General features: G+C 44.1%; 2 protein-coding genes across 7 annotated transcripts; one reads left to right on the forward strand and one right to left on the reverse strand.

Moving 5' to 3' along the window:
- The first annotated feature begins 4,478 nt into the window (after positions 1-4,478).
- Positions 4,479-13,940, forward strand: arpp21 (cAMP-regulated phosphoprotein, 21). Of its 5 annotated transcripts, none has more exons than XM_085445216.1 (20): positions 4,481-4,727; positions 8,230-8,395; positions 8,543-8,708; positions 8,804-8,842; positions 8,955-9,020; positions 9,105-9,219; positions 9,407-9,545; positions 9,745-9,882; positions 9,968-10,067; positions 10,174-10,269; positions 10,360-10,397; positions 10,504-10,554; positions 10,799-10,989; positions 11,462-11,593; positions 11,697-11,815; positions 11,954-12,025; positions 12,106-12,267; positions 12,387-12,480; positions 13,209-13,315; positions 13,450-13,940. In XM_085445216.1, the coding sequence occupies exons 3-20, from the start codon at positions 8,547-8,549 to the stop codon at positions 13,606-13,608; spliced, it is 1,980 nt and encodes a 659-aa protein (XP_085301342.1). In that variant the 5' UTR covers positions 4,481-4,727; positions 8,230-8,395; positions 8,543-8,546; the 3' UTR covers positions 13,609-13,940. The 5 variants fall into 5 exon arrangements, with proteins under 5 accessions (XP_085301337.1, XP_085301340.1, XP_085301342.1 ...); XM_085445215.1 differs by having other exon boundaries at positions 4,482-4,727; positions 10,171-10,269; XM_085445211.1 differs by having other exon boundaries at positions 4,479-4,727; positions 10,174-10,397.
- Positions 13,941-16,146: 2,206 nt separating this feature from the next.
- On the reverse strand, positions 16,147-22,709 carry zftraf1 (zinc finger TRAF-type and ring finger containing 1). 2 transcript variants are annotated; one of them, XM_085445218.1, is made up of 7 exons: positions 22,170-22,709; positions 21,566-21,900; positions 20,415-20,509; positions 19,593-19,736; positions 18,372-18,583; positions 18,031-18,209; positions 16,147-17,007 (listed from the first exon to the last, which is right to left on the reverse strand). In XM_085445218.1, the coding sequence occupies exons 2-7, from the start codon at positions 21,851-21,853 to the stop codon at positions 16,795-16,797; spliced, it is 1,131 nt and encodes a 376-aa protein (XP_085301344.1). In that variant the 5' UTR covers positions 21,854-21,900; positions 22,170-22,709; the 3' UTR covers positions 16,147-16,794. The 2 variants fall into 2 exon arrangements, with proteins under 2 accessions (XP_085301344.1, XP_085301343.1); XM_085445217.1 differs by having other exon boundaries at positions 21,566-21,915.
- Positions 22,710-23,043: the final 334 nt, after the last annotated feature.

A 23,043-nucleotide genomic window follows, 5' to 3' on the forward strand; every position in this document is an offset into this window, starting at 1 on the left:
ACTATTTTTTGCAACTTTTTTGTATTTAAAGTTTTGAGGGATAAACCTCTTAAATTTCTCCAAGTAGAAATATATGTAAAAAAACAAAACCGATTTTCAATTTTTTTGTAGTTTATTGCAACTTTTTTGCAATTTATGTAGTTACTATGGACATAATGCATACATATTATTAAAATATGGGCTATAACAGTTGTATAGCAACTTGAAATGCTCCCACAAATGGCACTACAACATGTAAAAAAATAATATAAGCTCTGGCGGACTTGGTTCTATGGTAGGTCTTAAAGGGTTAAATAAATATCGTCAAATAATCGAGATCTCAATTTCAGTGAAAATAATCGTGATTATCATTTTTGCCATAATCGAGCAGCCCTACTTGGGTGAGTGACGAAACGTGACGAAACGTTTCTCGCACTGAACAGATGAACAGAATCAACCTTTCCTGGATGATTGAGCATGCATCAAGCCATGCAGAAAATGATTACTTCAAGTTGTCGCTGCTAAAGGTGATTAAATATGCTGAATCACGGGGTGTACTGTAGTTATTTTCAACCTTATAAGGTGGGAAAATACCTTTAAGACCAAAACTCCTCAGTCTAATTTGAAGAGCTTTTCATTTCAGTCCTTTGTGAGTTTACAGATTGTAATTTCCTAATGAATTTTCATTCATGAGCTCTACAAATTATCAATCGGTTCACGCAGCACGAAAAATACAGGGTGTTTGACAGGGGAACTCAGGGACTCTTTTTTTGTCCTGGGAAACTAGCAGGCGGGGTCATTCCCCCAGTTCATTATGTTTGCAAAGATGACCTCAGTATCACTAAAACAGACCTGGGTGTGATATAAAGCTAGATGTCATCCACGTAAAAAGATACCTTTTAACTTGCGTATCTTGTGGTGAAACCTTAGAAGGAGATGAGTCAGCCTGAAAGGTCCTCTGTGGTTAGCGCACACTGACATGTTGATAAAGTATACAAGCCTCCTGCAGCTAAGGCCTCTAAGGTCATATCTGCTGTGATGGCCAAACCATTTCATTATAAATACACAAATATAACTAGGGGTTGGTTTTCAGCGGCAGGTTCAGCTCATTTGGACATGTTATATTCATATTTATTGTAATTTGCAGTTGACAAAACAGACATACCTGGGGAAAAGTGCAAAGGTGGTTTTAAAACACTTACACTAAACACAGGTGAACTTTTAAATGCATAAATAATAATGTGAAATGTTTCTTTACTTGTAGTTGCCATAGTTTATCTCATCTACATCATGTTTATTAGGTTTTTCACTCACTTGACATGTCAGGATTGTTATACGTCTAAAAGTGCAACAGTCAGACAAGTTAATGTCACGTGTCTGCAGAATCTCTATTAGATTGAGATCTGGTGACTCTGGAGGCCATTTGAGTACAATGAACTCACTGGTTCAAAAAATCAGTTTGAGATGATCTGAGCTTTGTGACATGGTTTGTTAACCTGCTGCAAGCGGCCAACAGACGACGGGTACACTGCGGTCATAAAGGGATGGACAAAGTCTGCAACAATACTCAGGTAGGCTGTGGCATTTAAATTACACTCAGTTGGCACAAGGGGTCCAGGGTGTGCCAAGAAAATATCCTCCACACAATTGTACCACCGCCAGCAGCTTGAACTATTGATGGAAATGGATGGATCAATGCTTTCATGGTGCTTACTGCCAATTCTGACCCTCCCATCTTAATGTTGCAGATGGATACCTCGGTTGTACCAAGTGGTTACTTGGGTTATTTTGACTTCTTGTTGCCTTCCTATCAGCTTGAAGCAGCTCTGACCTCTGATATCAACAAGGCATGTTCACCCTGAGAACTGGATATTTTCCCTTTTTCAGACCATTGTAGAGATGGTTGTGTGAGAAAATCCCAGTAGATGACCAGTTCGAAACTATGAGTTTCTATGATGTGAGTGGCTGATTAGTTTTTTGTGTTAACAAACAGTCTAACAGGTTTAGCTAATTAAGTGGCTAGTTAGTGTAGCTGTCCTCTGTAAAACTCAAGTAATAACCATTTTTTTAAATACACCATTAGTTTTATGAAATGAAGATTTTGTATGAATGGAAACATATGAATTCATCCAGCTGGCTATCATGTTAAAAGGTTAAAACTATCAATAGTTCATGAATAAACCATTTGAACGAATTCAAACATCTGACTGAATCATCCAAGTACGGACACTCACTTTTGATTAAAGTACATGCTCTTGATAATAATTCAAGTATCAGTCTGAATTCACTTTTTTTTCTCGTAACAACCCACTTTTTGACATTTTTACTTGAGTAAATGCCATGAGTAGCACTAATGGTTAGTCCCAATGGACATGGTTGGGTAAAGGATACTCCAGTCTTTGGCTCCTGAACAGAAAACAAAAAGGAGGCAGCGATTTATTTGCTATTCATCAAGGTAAACTAACCAACGTGTGATATAACAGGCTGTCTAATTATTCTCACACAATAGGCCGTGCACACGCAGCTCTTGTCTCTGTAATTAAATGCTGTTTTGAATGGTCTAACATTGTACCGTGGCAGATTTTTAATTAACTGCACAATTCATAGGCCATATACCGTACGTGTAGAATATTTAAATTGCCCTACATACTGTAAACGCTCGTTATTGCAGGAGCTAAAACATACAGTCTGAATAATATACCACAATTGTTTTAATGCTTGTAATTAATGAAATTATATTTAAATGTAACTGCTAAAAAAAAATTGGAAGCTGAAGTGAAAGTGACATTCATACTTTCTTCTTAATAAAGAGCACAAGTAACACAGTTCAAATTTAAAAACAGATCCCCCCCATTCCTCACCTTAACGCCAGTCTCCAAGTGACAGATGAGACGCTACCAGATCTGCTATGCAAATCTGTTCTGTACTCATGCTTGGAGATGTTGGGTCATTTATTAAGAAATCATTTGCCAGTGTGAACTTCCTTTCAGTGCATATCCAGTACGTATTTAGAGTCTGCAGTTAAAATGTTCTCTTAAACTGGACCCATTATGCTCATTTCCAGCCCCACATTTGTATCAGTAGACCCCAGTATGGTAGCTTTGCATTATTCATAGTAGTCCTTATTCATCTTATACTGGGCCTCAGTTAATCCTCTGTATGAACCAAGATGTCATACCTCTATTTTCTGTTCGCCCAGGCCAACTTTCTTCCAATTGGCTGTCAGTTGCAAACAGAAGGTCTAAATGATCATCTATGAATTTCCTCTTTCTTTAAAAAATACTTTCCCCTACAGATTCAAGAGCAGAAAAAAACTGCCTAAAATTGAGTTTTTAGAGTTGTTGTGTATGTACATAGATGTTTAATACGAGCACCCATAACTGTAACAGCGTGCAGAGTGCAATTGCTTTATTTTAATTACAGCACTGTATGTTCTTTATATTTTGGTTTCAAAAAGCCAGACTTTCTTGTATTTTTTTAAACTGGTCTTGAGAAATAGTTCTGCAGGATTTCTTAAGGTCTCCCAGAGTTTTTCATTGGACATTTGCTGATTTTTTACGCAAACTGAGTCCAGGGCTTCTACCTGACCATTTTCAAACATTTTTTTCCTTGTTTATTAAGCTACCTAATGCTGAACCATGAATCAGAAGCCGTGTTGTGTTTACACATGACAGAAAGCTTAGCAAAGACCAACCTTAAAATCAAATCTTTAGGCACTATGTCACAAATCACAAATCAAATCCAGTGCCTGGACTGGATTGGACTGGACTGTGCCTGCAGTGTGGGATCATCTTGATAGAGAACAGAACAAAAGGCAGCAAACATCCAAAGAAGATCTTTGAATGTCCTTTAAGAAGCCTGGAGAACTATTTCTGATGACTACTTAAAGAAATTACAAGAAAGCTGCTTAAGTGAGTTTAGCGTGTGTTGAAAAGGAAAGATGGTCACACCAAATATTGCATTTCAAGCTTGTTAGAACTGTACAAACTCTGTTTGGTTTATATAATGTATTTACATGTATATTTGCATATTTCAGTAAGTTCCTGCACCTGTTTCCAATTTCCCTGGCAAAATAAAAAGAAATGAGGAGTGTCTCAAAAGTTTTGCACAGTAATGGCTATTATTTGGAAATGTACTATTAGCATAATATTATTAAGACTACACGAGCTTTAATGGAAGTAAGTTATCTTAACTATAAATAAATTATATGAAAAGCACAATCTCTTTTTTTCCTTGCTGTGATGGAGCAGCTTGGCCCAAAACGCTGGCTAATACTCAACCAAAGTAGGCTACATGAGGTAACAGGGTACATGAGGTAACAGGGTACATGAGGCATATTTTTAGCTCCGATAGAAGAGAATTCAAGTGTAGTTAGTGATTATTGCGGTAGTTGTAAAGGAGGCTGAGCCGAGTTGAAAAGAGAAACAGCCGCTCCTGCAGCGAGGGAGACGCAGGGACCGAGATGGAGATGAGTGGGCTGCTGGAGGGCCGGCTCTCGTGCATTCCTTGCGCGTGTGTGTGGGCGCGTGGCTCAGGGTTCAGAGCTGTCGGCCCTCCTCTCTCTCTCTCTCTCTCTCTCCCTCCCTTCATCCCTCCCTGCTCCTCTGCTCCGACAGAGATAGGCAAAAGGCGGAGGAGGAGCAACGGAGCTCACAATCAGCAGAGGCAGGGTGTACGGCGGACCGTCGGTTTGTAAGCTGCTCCGGCAGAAGCACCGCGGAGGGAGTGAAGACATCAGCCTGCTCACGGTAAGCTAACTGACGCCGTCACCGCGGCAACAATTGTACTTCTCCGCGGTTAGCTCGATTAACGGTCACTCCGCCGGCAGACAGTGACGCTCCCCTCTCTCTTTTGATGCTATTATGTCACCTCCGTTTCCTCTTTGTATCACTTACTTAAAAAAAAAAATCACACCGACTCATCTACTTGGGTTGAACATTGTTTTGTAATTTGGCTCTCCTTTTTGACAGCGGCTAACACCGGTAATCTGACAAGCTAACTGCGCCCCGGGGCGCACCTATCAGCCGCATTTCCCCCTGTAGAGACAGGGGGAAATGTTAGCGACACCGCGGATTGATAACCGCCGATAAAAGCCTCTTATTGTCAACTCAATATGCGTATTATTACTTTAGTAAAGAGGTCCGTTATGCTCTAACAAAGGAATATCCGCCACTTTATTAATATTTCTTATTTCCTCGTGTGTGTTTTTAAGTGTACAAATGTTAGTTTAAGTTGCCCCTCCTCTATAACATCCACATTATTCCTCCTGCTTTACATCCGCCATCCTTCCGATTCACGCTGACAGCACGGTGAAGTCCCGGAGCAGGAGGTCCACTCCCTGCCCCTGGTGTAAAAATAGCCCCGGTGTGTCAGCTTAATGCGACACACGCTCCCACCGGCTTTCTAGCTTCCAGGACCGAGAGAGAGAGAGAGCGAGCCGCAACCCGAAAGTAGACCGCACATGCCCTATCAAACACCGGCCCGTCCCGCTATATGGGTCAACAGGATGCTTCGAAGTTGTGCATGAAGATGCCACCTGTTTCTTGCAGCCTACTTTTTTTTTTAATGTGTGTGTGTGTTTGTTTTAACCCTCTATCGCCAGCCCTTTCCTCCCTGATGAGCTGCATGTATGTGTGTTTGTATCTGCATGTATGCACAGTAGGTGTTTTCCTCGCCTTTCCTTCGACTTCAGCTGCAGACCAGTGCAGCTGTCGTACCCGCAAGATACTTAAGTGATAAGACTGCTGTGGCCGCCCAGGTGCTGTAACCTAAATCTCACATGTGTACTCTAGTTTCCTATGCATCTCTCACTGTCTTAAAGTGGAGGGTGCAGCAGCAAGGAGATGAAGTAAAAACCTGCAAGCAAGCTGGAATGAATATATACTGTATGTCTAAACAAAAAAAAAGAGGCACCTTTATATTATGCAAGAGGGGGAACAAAAACAGCCCAATTAGGAGCTTGTGGGGGCAGAGGCTGTACACATTATGGATGAACAAAGCGGCGAGTTTGCCTCGAAATTTCTCAGTTATTGTTTTAACACCAGAGAGACTTGCTCTCTCATTTTCAGTCTGTCACTGAGCCATTTCCTAATGAGCTCCCGGGCTGAGGGAGAAAACATATGAAATCTTGTTTTAGATTCAGCTGCAGCCTTTAGAGACAAAACACAAGCAGCAGCAGCAGCTCCTGTGGCCAGAGGCAGCGAGGATTTTTATTTTTTATTTTATTTTTTGTAGGTTTTCTTGAGATGGAGAGATGCGAATGAATTCCTCGGAGGTGGTAAAATGTAAAGATAAATGTCTACAAGTGTAAAGAGCACACAAGCAATGATGTGGATCTCTGTGTTAAACGATGCATGGTAATTATAGCCCTGCTATTCAAAGGCAGATTTCTTTTCTCTCTTTCTCTCTTTCTCTTCATTGGCCTTAATTACAAACATGGCTGCGGCAGGCTTGAGGACTTAATATAACCCGCTTTAGCTGACAGTGGCCATCTAAAGTAGTTTCTGGACATTTTCCCCCTGGTCCGCCTGTGTCTCAGTGTGTATAAGCCAGGCAGCTTTTGGCTGGAGAAGAAAGGTGTCCTGGTGAGTAAGTGGCTCCGAGGTTGGAGGCTTCGGGGAGAGCAGCAGATGGATGATGATGTAGCGGGTACTGGCGCTCCCTGCCTCCCGCTGCCATCCGTCACACGCTAATGATCGTGTCACACCTTCTCCCCGGGCGGCCGGCCACTTTCTGCAGTGCTCAGCGCAAAAAACCTGGTAGCTCCACTCAAATCCTCTCTTCACGGCCGTCGGCTGAAAAGCCCGGAGACAGACTGCACGGCGAGCCTCTCCCTCGTTAATTCTTCACTCTTCTCGCTCTCTCTCCATCGCCTCCCGTCACCCCTCTTCACCTTTAAAGTCTCCACAGACTGCTTCCTCATCTCTCTTCATCCCCTGCTTCCCGCACCTTCCATTCGTCTTGTTTTCCTTGTGCATATCCTTCCCCAGTCCCGCTCCGTCTTTCCATTTCTCCTCTCAACGGTTGAGGTATAACGCAGCTCAACAGCAGCTTGCTCCCTCTCATTTAATACTCAGTTTGTCTTTGATTGTATGTCGTTTACTGCTCGCCGCCCCTCCCCTCTCCGAGGTGCAAGGTCAGGGTCGGCCTCAGGCAGCGCTCATGAAACTGGTCTGTTTTGGTTGAAGGACAGTTCAGCAGCAACTGGCCAACATCACGCTGGGGAGTCTCTGAAATGATGTCCGTTTGAGAGTGTGTGTGTGTCTCTGAAGTGCTTCTTCTTTCTTAGGATCACAACGCCAAGACAGAGAAGCGGCTTTTTTCCAGCTTTGTGTTAAGACATCAAAACTAATATCAGCAGATGGTCATATCAGTATGTTTGGAACTATAATCAATACTACACATCAGTACATTATGATTCACCTTCTTTAAGTAGTACGTAAAATGTTAGACCAACACACACGTTTAGTCTCCTGTGTGCCATACTGAGAATAATTCCCTTTCTTTTGCTGTCATGTACAGTGTTTCATTTCACTGGAGCATAAACACCACTTTGGTTGCACATGGACTGACAGATGATTTTTCTCTTCTCTTCTTTTTTTTTTTTTTGAACAAAAAAGGCTGCCATCATCTCCAGTCGGGTGTTAAATAAGCACGCTGTGGGACTCTGCATCCTCTGAGCTCGTTATTCTGTCCCGGGTGTTACAGGAGTAAGTGTCCCCTTGAGCTGTGTCTTACAGCAGAATTCGGCCCTGTTGGGAAATGATGGAGGAATGCCACTGCCTCGTGCCCGTCTGTCTATCTCTTTGGTCTCAGCTATGTTCTCACCACTGGGATCAGAGACTCAGCTTGGTATTCTAGGAATATCAGAGCGGGCCAGATCGGGTGATACTCTCCACAGCTGCTGCTTCTAAGAAAAGCTCGCAGACATGCTCGAACGCAGACACGCGCACACACGTAAATACACACAGCAAATGCAGCATCCGAGCACTGGGCTGCGCGTTACCGTCACCGATACACGAGCGTGTTTACTGTAAAACGCTCGCTGGTGTTAGGCAGTGATTAACTGTGACGCCAGGAGAACATTTTGGAAGCAGAGACACACAAGCTCAGCTACTTGATCGTCTTGATGTCATTTCCAGCAGCTTTATGCTCCGAGTGTGTTCGTCAAATGTGTAGTGCAGTTTCTGCTGTTAAATGACCACTAACAGTTTTTTTCTCCTCCCCTCCTGTGTTATTTGAACTCTTCAGGCTATTTCCCCCTCTCCAGTAAAGTGCCGGCAGAGAGAGAGAAGAACAGTAGAGGAGGCGAGCAGAGGCGGAGACGATAATTGTGTTTCTGGCTGCCCTGTGGGAACATGGGATATATGACCTCATCATTCACCTGTGAGGCTCAACAGTAAACAACTCCACATAGGTAGAAAAAATGTGCCCCCACACACACAGAAACAGAGACTCATGCAAATGCAGGCAAAATATCTTTAAATAGCAGTAAAATATACAAATGCAGACACCCACTTGGTAAACAGGCTCAGAGTGGAAGTTGTTTTTTTTTCTGTTTTAGAAGGATGACTGAAGCAGTTGTAGCAAGTACAGATGTCCTCCTAAAGCCCTCCGTTGTCACGTCATGTGACGTCGTCAGCTGCCCCTCCCCTACGTCATGCTTGCCCCCGTGCAATCAGAAGGAGGGCGTGGAGTGTCAGAGTGACTTTAAGAAGCTCGAGCAGCAGGTAAGCAACACTAAGCGTGGATCCACTGAAAATTATGCGTTCCCTCCACCGATGCCCGTTCACGCTGTTATAATAAATTGTATCCTTACTTGCAGAAACAGTGCAGCCAGGTTCAACCAAAGAAAAAAGTCAAGGTAAGCTAAAATAATTCTGCCTCACATTATTCATTCTTTCTAAAATATTGATTGCATTGGACTCTATGAATTCATAATATTGCTTGTGTGTGTGTGTCTGTGTGTGTTTCAGGCTAGACCAAAGTTAGTGCGTGCTGAAGCTGTCTGTGAGGACTGCCCACCATTTGAAGAAACCGAGGTAACACACGTACACACATAATCATCCACCTTCTCCTCATCACCATCACCACCACACTCAACTTATTCTTTCTTTCTTTTTCAGGCACCTCCAGACGCAAACATCTCATCGAGCTGCCATGACAACAGGAGAACTTCCTGTAAAGAGGAAGAGCAGGAGAAGAGCAGCACAGATCCAAAGAAACCTTCACTGTCCAAAGGTATGTGTGTGTTTTCTGAAATATCTCATAAAAGAAAGAAAAGAAGGAAGCAAATAAAATGTAATAAAATTGGACTCTGTGCCGCTATTTACATGTGGCTCTCCTGGGGTGTTTAATATTGCGGTGTAATTTCGGATTGTGTTTGTTGTCTTATAACACATCCTGCCTGTGCCCGTGTCGCTCTCAGAGTCCAGTGTGGAGTACACCGACTCCACCGGCATAGACCTGCACCAGTTTATCGTCGACACCCTCAACAGCAACCCCAGGGACCGCATGATGCTGCTTAAACTGGAGCAGGACATGATTGACTTCATCACCAGCAATAGGTGTGTGTGTGTCTGTGAAAGGACACCTTCACTGAGCTTTTAAAAAAAACAACTCACGTTTTAAAGATTAGGTGAATATGTTATGATAGCGCTGGAGTGTTAAAGTCTATTCTTTTCTCTTTCACTTTCACCTTCCCACTCGCTTTCCCTCTTCCTCTGTTATTCCCGTATCTCTCCTTTTGTTTTTCCCCTCTCTCAGTCCCTTTAAAAAATTCCCTCACATGTCATCCTACCACCGCATGCTGGTCCATCGGGTGGCGGCCTACTTTGGCATGGAGCACAATGTAGACCAGACAGGCAAATCTGTCATCATCAACCGGACCAGCAGCACACGCATGTAAGCAAGTACAATGTGCATTTCTCCCGTAGTGCGCTACTTTTCAGTGCAAACTTAACAGCAGTCCTAACTTCTTTTGTCAAAGACCCGAGGAGCGTTTTGTGGACAAGGTGCATAAGGACAAGACAGAGGAGATCCAGCAGTGGAAAATAATCCTAAAGAGAGACAACAGCTCAGATGACCAGGTCTGTCTGACCTCCTATATTGCAGCTCATTTGGGAAATTTCCATCCTAAGTGACTTTGATCCCATTGATGATTTCACCTGGCCTCTCTTTGCTTCCTCACAGCAGAGACGTCTCCACCCTTTCCAAGAGAGGCAAAGCAAGTCGGTGGAGGAGAGAGAGGAGGAGTACCAAAGAGCACGGGAGCGCATTTTCAACAAAGAGGTGAGAGAAAGAGAGCAAGGAGGACAAAACCGACACAGCGGCACGGGCACAGAAAGGATTTTCACTAATTTCTCTGCCATACTTTTACAGCCGTTCTGCACCCCAGAGAGCGCCCATGCAGAAACCAGGTAACCTTGCCTGCAGTGCAATTTTTCCATTTCAGCCTTTCAGCTTTTATATTTAGATGAGAACATTTATATATGTCTGTGTGTATGTGTGTGTGTGTGTGTGCAGGCATGTGGACGAGTACTATCCAGATGCTGAGGCCCGGAGGAAACTCTTCAGGTAGAGCTTCGTCGGCACAGATGCACAGTCATTTATCATCTTAATTTGGTCAGCCTGGCTGGCACACAGCTTTTCAGCAGAAACAGGAATAAGACCCAGATTTTATTTTCATGAGTTTGTGGGAATCAGGGTTTAGGAATCTTGGCACAAACGAAAGGTTTTAGAGATCATTTCAGTGGCTTTTTAATGGTGCACCTCTCATGGGGTAATAAGACGGTAGGATAATTCTGGATGTGCCTCACAGGGGGAGCCGTGACAGCTCAGGCTCCAGCTGGACAGGCAGCAGCAGGCAGAGCAGCACAGAGACTGACTGTCGCTATAGCAACGACCCCCGACCTTGGAGCAGCACAGAGTCAGATTCCTCCTACCAATGGACAAGTGCCGCCCAGAAGACCCGCCAACCTGCTAACAACGTCTGGGACGCACGAGGTGCAGGTGCGTCTTTTTTTTTTTTTTTTTTGTACTTCGTCTCAGCGTAACATTTAATGACTTTGTGACACTTCCTGTGTCACACGTTCAAGGTGTAAATTCACTCATCAAAGGGTGAGACGTGTCGGTTCATCCGCACCTGAGCGCTCGCGTTTGCATGCGCAGACATCGGCGCCATTGCCGCACTTGGGAAAAATCACTGTTTATAAATTAGTGGTTGCATCTAATTAGCGAAAAGCGGTGGAAGTTGTGGTGTGAACATTTTTAACTCCATGAGCGCTCGCACACCATAGCTGTAAATTTTCACACAACACCTCCAGCCTTCTTCACATCTTCAGGAAGAACAAAACGTCACTGAGACTGCGCCGAGGGGCCGCGCGCTATGTCTGTAGCACAGACAGGTGGGGTGTGGAAATGTGGTATCTGTTAAGTGGTGTTATAATAAAACTCCCTCCTCTCTTCTTTCGAACGCTCCCAGGCTCCATCTCTCTGTACAGACTGCCATCCACTTGTCCTCACTCGTCTCCTCCCATCATGGAGGAGCAGGCACCCAGCTACATTATTGAGAATGGGATCCCGCCGGGAAGCATTTTAGTGAACCCACATACTGGTAATTGACACGAACGGAGGCTCACACACACACACGCACACACACACAGATATTATTTTAAAGAAGACAAGCACATTTTCATACCCAACCTTTGACCTCTCAGGGCAGCCTTTCCTCAACCCTGATGGAACCCCGGTTGTGTACAACCCTCCAGAGAATCAACAGCCAATCAGGAGCCAAACTCAGCTGCAGGGCTCCCCCCCTCAGCAGCCGCAGCAGCAGGTATCACACATACACACACAAACATGCACACACGCACAGCAAGATGTGCTTTACATGCAAGATACGGTCTAGCTGACACTCAAGCACATGCCACTGTTTGTGCCTTTATCTCTGTCTCCATATGTGTGTCTCTCTCAGGTGCTTCAGTACTCTGTCTCTTACACAGCTCCGCAGATGTTACCTGTCACCCCCCCACAGCCATACTCTACAGTATGTATCGCAGCGCGGCACCTCCACTGCTGTGCGTTTGAAGTATTGTCCGCATTGACCTCCTTTCTTTTGACCTACAGATTGAAGAGCTCTCCTCACAGTTTGCTCATGTGAGCTGTCAGTCAGTGGGTGAAGCCCCACCCCTCTACCCTTCCAGTCAGGGTTACATCTATGCAGCACCTCCCCTTCATCCTCCTCCCCCTCCTCCCAACCCTGCCAACTACTGCCAGCCCTCACCTCAGGTAAGGATACACCAGCGCTTTATATCTCAGGTCTCTTCTTAGTTAAATACGGACATTTTAAAGGAATAATTGCAGACAATCATACACTGAATAAAGCTACTCTTATAAATGTCCTATAGGTGCCTGTGTATTATTACCCTACCTCAGCTCAGCATGGATGCAGGCCTGCCTCACCCACTCAGCAAGTCCACAGCCAAGCTGTTCAGCCAACAGGTACATTCTTCCTGTGTGCGTGTGAGTGAGAGAGAGAGAGAAAACAAGCTGTGGCAGTAGAGGAGGGGGCCGTTACACTGTCAGAGATGTAGTCTGAGGGTCTCACAGTGAACCGGTCTCTTTTCCTGCTGCTTCTATTCATCACAGTGACAAAGAGCGAGAAGACACAATTCAGTCCCGTCATCTGCGGCAATTTACGAAATAAATTATTGTATAAAGTTGGCAGGAAATTTAAATGACTCCATCAGCCAGACTGAGTGAAGGATGGAGAACATGCAAGTGTAATTTCCCAAGCAGCACCAAGTGAAATAACCTGCATCCCACCAAATTTACCACAGATAAAACTGAGGAACAAATTATATATTATTTTTAATTTGCTCTTCTCAAAAAGAGAAAACAAAATAATGAATGAGTGTCAAATAGAGGATATAGCTCCACTCACTATAATAAAACTCTTGTTTTCCATGAAAGTCATATTCAATCAGCTTAATTTCTTTATAATGACCACATTCTGAGAACCACTGATCTACACATTCAAGACTAATTATGTTCTATGTGTATTTTTATGGTTTCTTAAAGCAGTATTGAAGCCTCAAACCAGATCTTGCATCTCCTCTGACGTGTTCTTAAATATTTATAATGGTCTTATATGGTTAATTTCTTTCATTAATCCCAGTATCATATAATTAATAATGTTCTTTTTTATATATGTGTGTGTGTGTCTCTAGGAGGTTATGCCCCTGCTGTGAGGGTGCAGCAGTCTTCTCACACCCAGCCCCAGGCTGTTCTGGGCACCTACTCACCGGTTGCCTCCCATCAGTGTAGCATGGTTCAGGTAAACACCAGAAAGGTCTCATTGGGCATCAGTCTGAAGCTGCTTGAGCCCAGAGAAGAAACCCTCTCACTAAATGCTTCTTGTAGCTGTTCCCAGCACCAACTTTGCTTCTTTCTCTCCCTGTCTCTCTGCAGGGAGGCGTTCCGGTGTCGTTTCCCCAAAGTAAAGCTGTGACCGGGGTAGGTGGGGAGACTGGTTACTGCTGCGTGGTGCCCCAGCCCTCCCACCTCAGCGGCTGCCAACCTTCTACCTGCGCTAACCTCAGCACGCCTGCCTGGAGTGCACAGTACTGATCGAGCACTGATACATTAGTCAATGCGTGAACTCGCTCGCACGCACACATGGTTAACACATAAACATCTTTTTTCACACAACCTCCTGCCCCCCTTTCCTGCTAATGCCCCCTGGATATGCTGTATGCACACATGCACTCACAGAGATAAATGTTCCACTGTACCAAAGCTTAAAAGTATATATAAGAGCTGCTGTATTGAATGCATAATTTATATACACAAATGGAGTTTTATATTGATATTAAATTATATATATTGTGTTTTAAGCAAATGCACTGTGTGAAGAGAATAAAGTGCTGTGGCTGGACTGATGAGGTCACATTTCTATATCATCCTGACTCTGTTTCCTCTGAACTCGATGATGATGATGATGATGGTCATGATGATGATCATGCTAATGGCATTAGATGGAGCTGAGATGAGACAAGACACCAGGAAATAAAGCTCAGTGTAGGAGGACAGCCAAACGTACCACACACCCAGACATAAACAGTCTTGATCAGTGCGCTGTGGAAAAGTCCAGAGTTTAGAAATAAGAGACTGATGGCAAGCAAGTAAAGGATTTACATAAAGCATATTGATTGGTATGATCAATCAGGATATTGGCTTTTAGATCAAAAGGGCATTGGTGTTACTAGGAGACTAAAATGATCATGCAGTAAAAGAAGAGCAGCTTACAATGCACAAATTATACCATTTTTCACACTATTAAGCAAATGAAGGATCCCCAATGTAAGACTTAGGCGCCCCCTCCTGTTTAAATACCCTCATTACACATCTTCAACAGTAAATTCTGTCTATTCAGGCCTTACAACAGCTGACTTACTCTTAGAAACCTGTGCAATAAAAAAAAGAGAATAGTGTTCGTTTTTACCTTAATCACAGAAGACAAATGTTATCATTTCAGAATGTGGGAAAACAGCAAAATTATTAAAAACAAATACAGATTGTTAATTAAGTAATAAAACGGACAACTACTTATTTCAGCTTTGTAAATAATCGCAGCAAGAGCCCCTCCACTCTATTCAAGTGTCCCAGTAAATCAGTGGCACAGCAGCAGTGCCCTGAATGTGAAGCAGCTAAATGGGATTCAGCTGTCGTTTATTATTTTTACACCCGTGCTTTTCCTGCAGCATCAAGTCAAATAAACAAATCAGAACCCAACTAATTACAGCCCAGAAATCAAACTAGTTTTCACAGACACACAGCACTCCTCTCTTTTTAAGTCTTCAGACAGCTAACATCTCGCTGTGATGTAGCCACTTGCATGCAGGCAATAACTGCCAATGTGTTATTGTTCAGGAGCTGAACAAGCCATTTTGTACTCAAAGTTATTCATATCTCCCCCCCCCCTTTCAAATTCAATGAAACATATCCATCATCCACACCGGGCCTTAAAATTAAATTTAGCTTTCATCTCTGCGGTGCTGAATGCATAATTTATACGGGCTGACGCCTTCGCCGAGCTGGGCCTATTTTTTTGCCCCCAACATTCAGACACGCAGAAGCAGGTTCCATGATCTTTAATAAAAGGCACATGTACAGCCATAGTGAGATGAGTGAGTCCACTGGCATAGAGACAAAGCATTAAAACACAGAAATACAGGAAGTAGAGGTCAGGAGGAGAGAGATCTATCTGCTTTACAGTAGAATCTACTTAAGTAACGTTGCTTCGCTTTCCTTCAAGTAAGTCTAACACTAATATGTCACCCTTGTTAGGTAAAACACCACCTCTCTACACACACACACACACAAACACGCACACACACGCACACCATCCATCACCACCTGAAGTCTGACCTTCAGAAAAAGCCTCTTGAGACGGCTGCTGATCTCTGAGCAGATGAATGAAGAAGTCCTGATCGCCCTGAGACTCTCTGAGGCTAACCCTGCTGCACAGATTTGGGGTGCGAGGGGGGGGATCGGGTGTAGAGACAACAGGAACTCACTCATGCTCCTGCTGAATCCCAGCACACACTTATACACTGTTCCTAGAAGTTCCTATGTGTCAGTCAGTTTGTGGTAATTTATTTAAACCCAGTGTGATCTAGTTAAAAAGCAAAGGTTCACCTGATTTATAACACAAACACACAAAAATAACAAAAACAACAAGTTAACACAAAAAAACCCTCCAGAAATGCACAATGAGAACTACACTGATCCTGTGATAATCCATCTACTAGATGACATTTCCTTTTAGAGATGCAAATAACAAATAAAGACGATAATTGACCAAAAATTAACTGACACACTGTGAACCCCTAGGGGACTTTCTTTTTGGGGGGGGCTTTGAAGGTCTTGTGGTGGTCCTGCCTTGCTAGTAATGTCCTCTAAGCTTATACTGCTCACCTGGAGACACGTTTGCAAATAATCTCACAGTTTGGATCTGTCTACACTCACTCACTCATGTATGCACTACACAGGTGGCCGTTCACACGCTAAAACCCAACTAAAGAAAGAAAAAGTTCAGGGGTACTTAAATACTCGGGGTTAAGAGAAAATTAAAATGGTATTAGTGTTGAAGGTTAAATATAACACACAGACACTCCTCCACGTGCTCCAGCTCAGCAGAGTCGGTCGCTCTGTTTTCACATTATCACGCGTCTTTGGGACACCTGAACAGGTGAGCAGAGTTGCGGCTGTGCTCCGGGGTCCCTGCCACACAACTCTGTTTCCCTCTCACCCATGCACACACACATGCGCACACAACAGCCACACCTGTTTCGGTTGGTGTGTGTGCTACCTTTGGCTGTGGGTGTCAGGAACTGAAAGGTCATTCACGAACCACAGGTACACACCAACATTTGGGAACTTCCCCCCGCCCCCTCCCGCTCCTCCACTGCTGCCGACATTCCCACCCGTGCCTTCGCAGGCTCCACCCCCGCCATCACAATCTCATATCAATGCCCACCCATCTCTATAGCAACTCACAGCTTTCTCGGGCAAGGGGTCTCACTATCTTTTAAAAGCAAAAGGAGGTATGTGTAATTAGTGGTGTGTGTGTGTGTGTGTGTGTGTGTGTAGAAGCGTGTACCCTGTGTGAAGGTGTGTGTTCATGTATTTGTTTTTGTGTTAAGAGGTATCAATGGTTCTGCGGTGTCTCTCTTTAATCATCACATCCTCTCTCTGACCCCTCACCCTCACCCCACCCCTGCTCCATCTTCCTCCTCCTTCTCTCGCTCCTCTTTATTTTTGGACTTGGAAGATGAACAGGCGCAGGTTGATGTTTTTGGCAGCCAGCAGTTTGTTGCACTCCACCGAGTCGGAGATGGGCAGCGGGACGTAGTCGGTCTCGTTGGTGTCGTTGCTGAAGGAGTGGTGGTGGATAACCGGCTTGATCCACACATCGTCGTAGGGGCCCTTCAATAGCAGGAAGGAGCACTCCAGGACCGAGTTTACCTGTGGAGACACATCCAGGTTAGAGCAGGGGGCCGGCTCCAGCTCGTGAGATCAAATTTTACAGTGAAAACTCATCTGAAAATCTCTGAACTTTGATCAGTCGGTTGGCGAGAATAAGCAACTTCAAAGTATCGCTGACATACACATTTATCATCAGAAATGCCCATGGGCTCTTCTATTACCTCAAATTTTCTTCTCCATAACTGAATTCCTCGCCCTCATAATGCAATAACTGGTGGTAATTTTAGATATTGCTGCTTTTTTCACAAAAAAGAGAAAATGTAAAAAAATGACACATAAAAACACTCTTGGTCTGTTCAGGCATGTCTCACTGTAACTGTAAAGGCAGCCATAATGCTGTGAAAATGTGCACATGTGTGGGGAGAAGCCATTTTTTAAGCCTTATTTTATGAGACTGTATGCATGCAATCCCAGTGACCACTGACACTGAAGTTACCGCAGCTTCTCTGTGCATTTAGACAGGGGTCTTGGGGTTGTTAACCTGCCTTATTTCTAACCTTTTGGTTAGTCTCTTCTAACCAAAAGTCTTTTAAAACTAAATAAATGTAGACTTCCCTTGAAGTTTTAAATAACAATCATTGTGTGTACAACCAATCTGCCTAAACCCGTAACGCTCTTTTCTTGGCTCTCATCTTTCAGAAACCATTTGAATTTTCTATGCAGCCCAAAATGGTTGACGAGTTTCAGTAATGTGAAGCGCACATGGTAACGTCTGTGTTCAAACAGAAGTACCTTGAGAATACTCTAATCTACCATGATAAACCAAATATCCCCTTAGCCTCTTCTTCTCTTCTTTCCAAAACTGTTTGAAATTTGTCTCTTGCACAAATGGTACAAGAGTCACGTTAGAGTCATGGTAACAGAGTTGATTATCTGTCTGTAAAGTCAGTTCCAGGACCTTAAGTGTCTCCAAACCTCTCCATTCAAACCACATCAGGCGAAGAGTGAAATCCAGCAAGCGTGAAGAAACCTAAAAATAAAGTAAGTGGGTAGCGAGTGTACCTTGCTCTTGAGGATGAGCTGGAAGGAGAGGGTGCGCTTGCAGGAGAGGTTGGGGTTGCGCTCGGAGTCGTTCACGCGGGCCTTCAGCACCCACGTCTGGTTGAGGACAGTGAAGCGCGGCGTTTCATAGTACAGACGAGTGATGAAGTCATCAGTGCGGTACGGCCTGAACTGCACCTCTGGGTGGATACACAAATGCAGCATGAATTAGAAAGGAGGAGAAAGGCTGTGATGAGGACAAAAACTGAATTACAGGCACAGATATCACCAAACAATTTTATCCTCTTTTTTATTTTTATTTATTTATTTATTTATTTGGGGGGGGGGGGGGGGGGGGTTACCTGTAAACCCAATCTTCTCGTAACACAGCAGGCTGAAGATGCTGTTGTACAGCTGCATGTCTCTGCGGTGGCTCTGGTCCATCTCTCCCAGTATTCCCATGAGTTCTGTTCCAGTCTTCGTGGGGTGTGAGCACTCACTCTCGTGTGCTGGTAGCTCATGAAAAGGACCCTGCCACGGGCAGCCGATCCTCTTGTACTTACACTGTGTCACCCTGGCAAGATAATGGTGGGGAAACAGCTGAGCGCAAAGGAAGCAAAGGCGTGGGTGTACATAAACGACATCCTTTCCACAGGTCCTTTGTGATAAATGCGTGACACGTGTAGTGATTGGACGTTACAGTCACCAAAGGTATTAATTAATGTGCGCTGGGAACTAAAGAAAATTAATGCTGCACTAAAGATGAGACCCAACCACAAGGAATAAATGCATGTATTCATATTAGCTACATCCTTTATAGCGGTGCTTTTCAGCGAGAACATGTTGACGCGCGCTATTAGTAATGTGAAAGGTACTAGTTAGTCTCTGCAACGAGGCACGCCTAATTGAAGCCATGCTTACATAAGTCAACCTTCTGACTGGAAAGTTTTGGCCTACGCGGACATTTAAAAAGGATTCCCAACAAAAACACCTGTAATCATGCACTGTAATTATGCCGTATTAAACTTCATATCTTAATGAGCAAACGGCCCCGAGGGTACGAGCCAACGTCAGCGCCTCCTCGCGGGAGACCGCCGTCATTTTCTGTGTGACCCGACCAGGGGAAAGAAAAAAAAACAACAAAAAAAATAACACCTGGCGAAACGGCAGTCGTCATAGCAACACTCGCACAGATACCAGTATTCTAAGCAGGGTCACCTATCGCTATAGCAACAACCCCATAGGACTTCATAAGGAGCCATGAGTATCACATACAAGATAATGTGCAGTCTGTAATCATGTTAGTGGTTTTTCTCCTCTGGAGTAGCTGCTTCACCACATTAACCCCGTGTGATCCTGCAGCGCGTCAACACACACACACACACTATCATGCTACTGTCACATGTCCGTATGTTTACTCTCCTGAGCCCACTTCATTTGATGCTTTCGGGGCCTTTTGTAAGAAAAGTGGCTGGAACTCATTTCTCACTTTCTCTGGCTACAAGTGCTGCAAAACTTGGAAAAACTGTCATTCTGTGTGTGTGTGTGTGTGTGTGTGTGTGTGTGTGTGTGTGTGTGTGTACCTGTCTTGGCACTCCTCTTTCTGGTGTCTCTCTAAGCTGGAGCGGGGGAACTGTTTTAGGCAGAAGGTACAGTCTGTCGGCAGCTCACTGACAGCCTTCTCCACCGCGAGGTTCCTGCAGCACAGGTTCTTGCTGATCTCACACCTACACAAACAGGGAGAAAAAGCATAAATCACACCTCAGGGCAGGGGTATATTTAAGATTTGAGGTATGTAGAATATACTGACGCAAAGTAAAGCCAAGAGCCACTGAGTACTATGTCTTTTGTTGCCAAGCGTACTATAAGGCTGAGTAAAACTAATTAAGGTGTTTTTGTGTTTGTGCAAAAATTCAGATGTCAGACAAACATGCTTCAATAAACCTAATTAAAAATTCAACCGTGAGAATGTTTCTCTTATAAGAGGCCCAGTGCTAACAAGCAAAAGATGAAATATAAAATATTAAGCAGCAAATGTCGCTGGTTATAGTTTTGTTTAGCATGCTTTCTAAACATTTGGATCTACTCCAGCAGCTTCTTCTCACTATAATGACTGTAGATCCATAATAGCTGGGTACACAGGTGGCACTAAACTTTGTATGAACATTGTCACACATACAGCGATTATTAACATCTATATGTTTTCTTTTTTTAAATATTATAAATCCAAATTCTTTTGATCCTCATATATATTATATGTTTGTTTGATCATCTCCCTGCGAATGCGACGTTACATACCCCTTTGCGTTTCTTTCACGAGTCACGTTTAATTTATGTCACCCTTAAGCTTAACTTACCGGTCCCCAAAATCGGGATCCACACTGGCATTTTATTTGCTGGTTTACCTGCAGTTGGGACATGTGGCCTGTTCCTCCTTCAGACGGGAATCAGCCAGAAGGTGGATAAAACAGCCAGCGCACATCAGGTGTCCATTGGTACACTAGTAGGACAAAAACAAGATTCTGACGGGTCAATCAGAAGGTCTGAGGAAAGTGATAAATTATCTTGTGATGTTGTTAAACAGGAAGAAACCTAGAGAATAAATATTGACTTAAATGTGTCAAATATTAATGAAATAACAGATCATATGTTACATGGGTTTATTTAAATAATAAACTGGAACAACTTATAAATATGAAAGAGTGGTCAGTTTAATTTATATTCATATTACAACAAATAATTTAGTGTAAAACCATTCAACACGTTTGCTTAAATGTTTGGTTATTTATAATTTTGGTTAAGTTGTAATACTGAATTGGCTATATCTGCTGAACAGGCTGTCTGCCTCTTTCTGTGAAATATCTGACAGATTATAACTCAAAGAAGAAACTATACTTCTTTTTACATAAATGATGTCATTTTCTGTGTGAAACTGGGCTTAACAAACCTAGCACAATATATCTGGATGCATGTGCAGAATATTATGTATTGAAAGAACATAGCGTTGTGTTTATATTACCGATAAATGTTAAAGATTAACACTGTGTAGTCAGGCATGTAAATGCAGATGACTACCTGGACAATGATTGACTTAGCAAATGTGCTCCTTTGACATTGACAAGAGAAGTTTGGGGTTATTATGTAGAAAGCTGGGGTAAAGATCAAGGAAAGGACAAAAGATTATTCCGATTTAGGTTTTGGGAGTCTTATGAGGGGTTGGGGATGTAGTTTTTCTGTTTCTCTCTTTCTCTCTCTGAGGATAATTCACAGTATTATGTTATAAACTTGAGCCAGTACAGCTGACCACCTGGCCTGGTTGTGTCTGGTCTCTTGGCCTCATGGCTCAATCTGCTGTTGACACTTGGGGCCTTTGTCGGATCCAGTATCACTAAAAATAAATGGAGCTGGCCAACACATTCAACAGGTTGACAGTGGGGATTGAGGGCTGGGGACACATGGGCAACTTCTATTATGAGGTTGAGCTGGTGTGCTGATGTTTGTTTGGGGTTGTGGGGTGGGTGGAGGGGGCCAGATTTGTGATTGACAACATGTTTACCTGGTATACAGACGCCTTGGGCAAGTCTAGGCACACGGTGCAGCACAGCACTGAGTACAGTCTCTCCTCCAGCTTCCCTGCCTCTCCCTCGGGTAATTTCACCCTCTTCTTGGGTGGCTCGTCTGGGTTTGGCTCGGGCCCTTCTCGACGTATCGCGACCTCCTCTTGCATGGCTGCGACCCCAGCGACAGCCTCCACAGCTACCCCCACGGCCCCGACCCCTAGGCCGGCCGAGGAGGAGCCAGGGGCGGCCGCAACGCCTACGTCTCGCTCTTCCAGTGAAGACATGACGGTGGCTTTCTTGAAAAGCCTGTTATGTACCTGCCGCGACCAGGCTGAGCCCGAAATACCTGCAGGTTAGCTCGGGGTTAGCTTACCACCTGTCAAGCTAACGGTCAGCTGACAGCAAGCTAACGTGAGCTATGCTAGCGCTTCGGCAGTCAGGAAGGAATGCAGGCCAACTTATTGTTAACGCGACCCTACATTCACAAACTTGTATCTTAACACGCCAATTAATGAATAATAACGACAGCATGTGCACAATGTAATCACGACTATCTGATAATTTAAATGTCGACTTTTTTGGGGGAGGGGGGTGACTTACAGTTAGGCTAGCAGACTATGCGGCTAGCTACGTTGACAAAAACACAGCAGTCCTCTCCCTCTGCCCAGGCAGAACAAAAACAACCCGGGCTCTCTCAGCTGTTGGTGCCCTCTCTCGACGCCGTTACTCGCAATGACAGCGGCTTACAACACCAGCGGGCCCGGCTCGGCTGCTCCCTGCGTCCCTGCTCCGGTACCGGCTGACTGTCCGCGGGACTCGCGGGACGTGTCGGTGATTAAAGCTGCTGCTGGAGACAGTTCCGTTGGGACTTGTCTCTCTAGCTACACAGCCATCTTTGTTTTTTTGGGGGTTTTTTTTCTCCTGTCCGTCTCCCCCCGACTTCACCCCACACAGCCTTTTACGACTCCAGGTCAATTTCGTTAATACTCAGACAGGTTCTCGATTTAGATTACTAGCAGAGACGCAGATATGAAAGTAAATATTTGTCTGTCTCTGCCAGGGCCTCTTATGCGCCAGTAACTACTATAGCACAGCCGTGAATGGGCTGACAGCGGAATGTTTTGTTGTGGCAGATGACTTGGGGTATTTAAAGAGTTTTTAAAGGCGCATGCGTAGTGTGCACCTGTGGGTCAGCGTATGGCAGGGCTTGAAAGGTGACTAAAACCTGATATGCGACGAAATTAGGGTACTACACCAAAGCACACATGCTCTATATAATTTAAACTGTATATATTATAACACCGTGATAACATATTTACTAATAAGACTGCTGTGTAACAAACAAATAAATATAACTTTTATCAAAACCTTTTGACTAAAATAACCTCGTTTCCGGTACTCTGGTACGCCGACTCGATGTTTATATCCCTGCTGCAATCTATCAAACCGGGTTCATCTGATGTTGCTTATTAAG

This window comes from Copadichromis virginalis, linkage group LG22, assembly GCF_057382275.1.
Source record: "Copadichromis virginalis isolate Kocher_CV1m ecotype Utaka linkage group LG22, C_Virginalis_male_GT1.1, whole genome shotgun sequence".
Lineage (NCBI taxonomy): Eukaryota > Metazoa > Chordata > Actinopteri > Cichliformes > Cichlidae > Copadichromis > Copadichromis virginalis.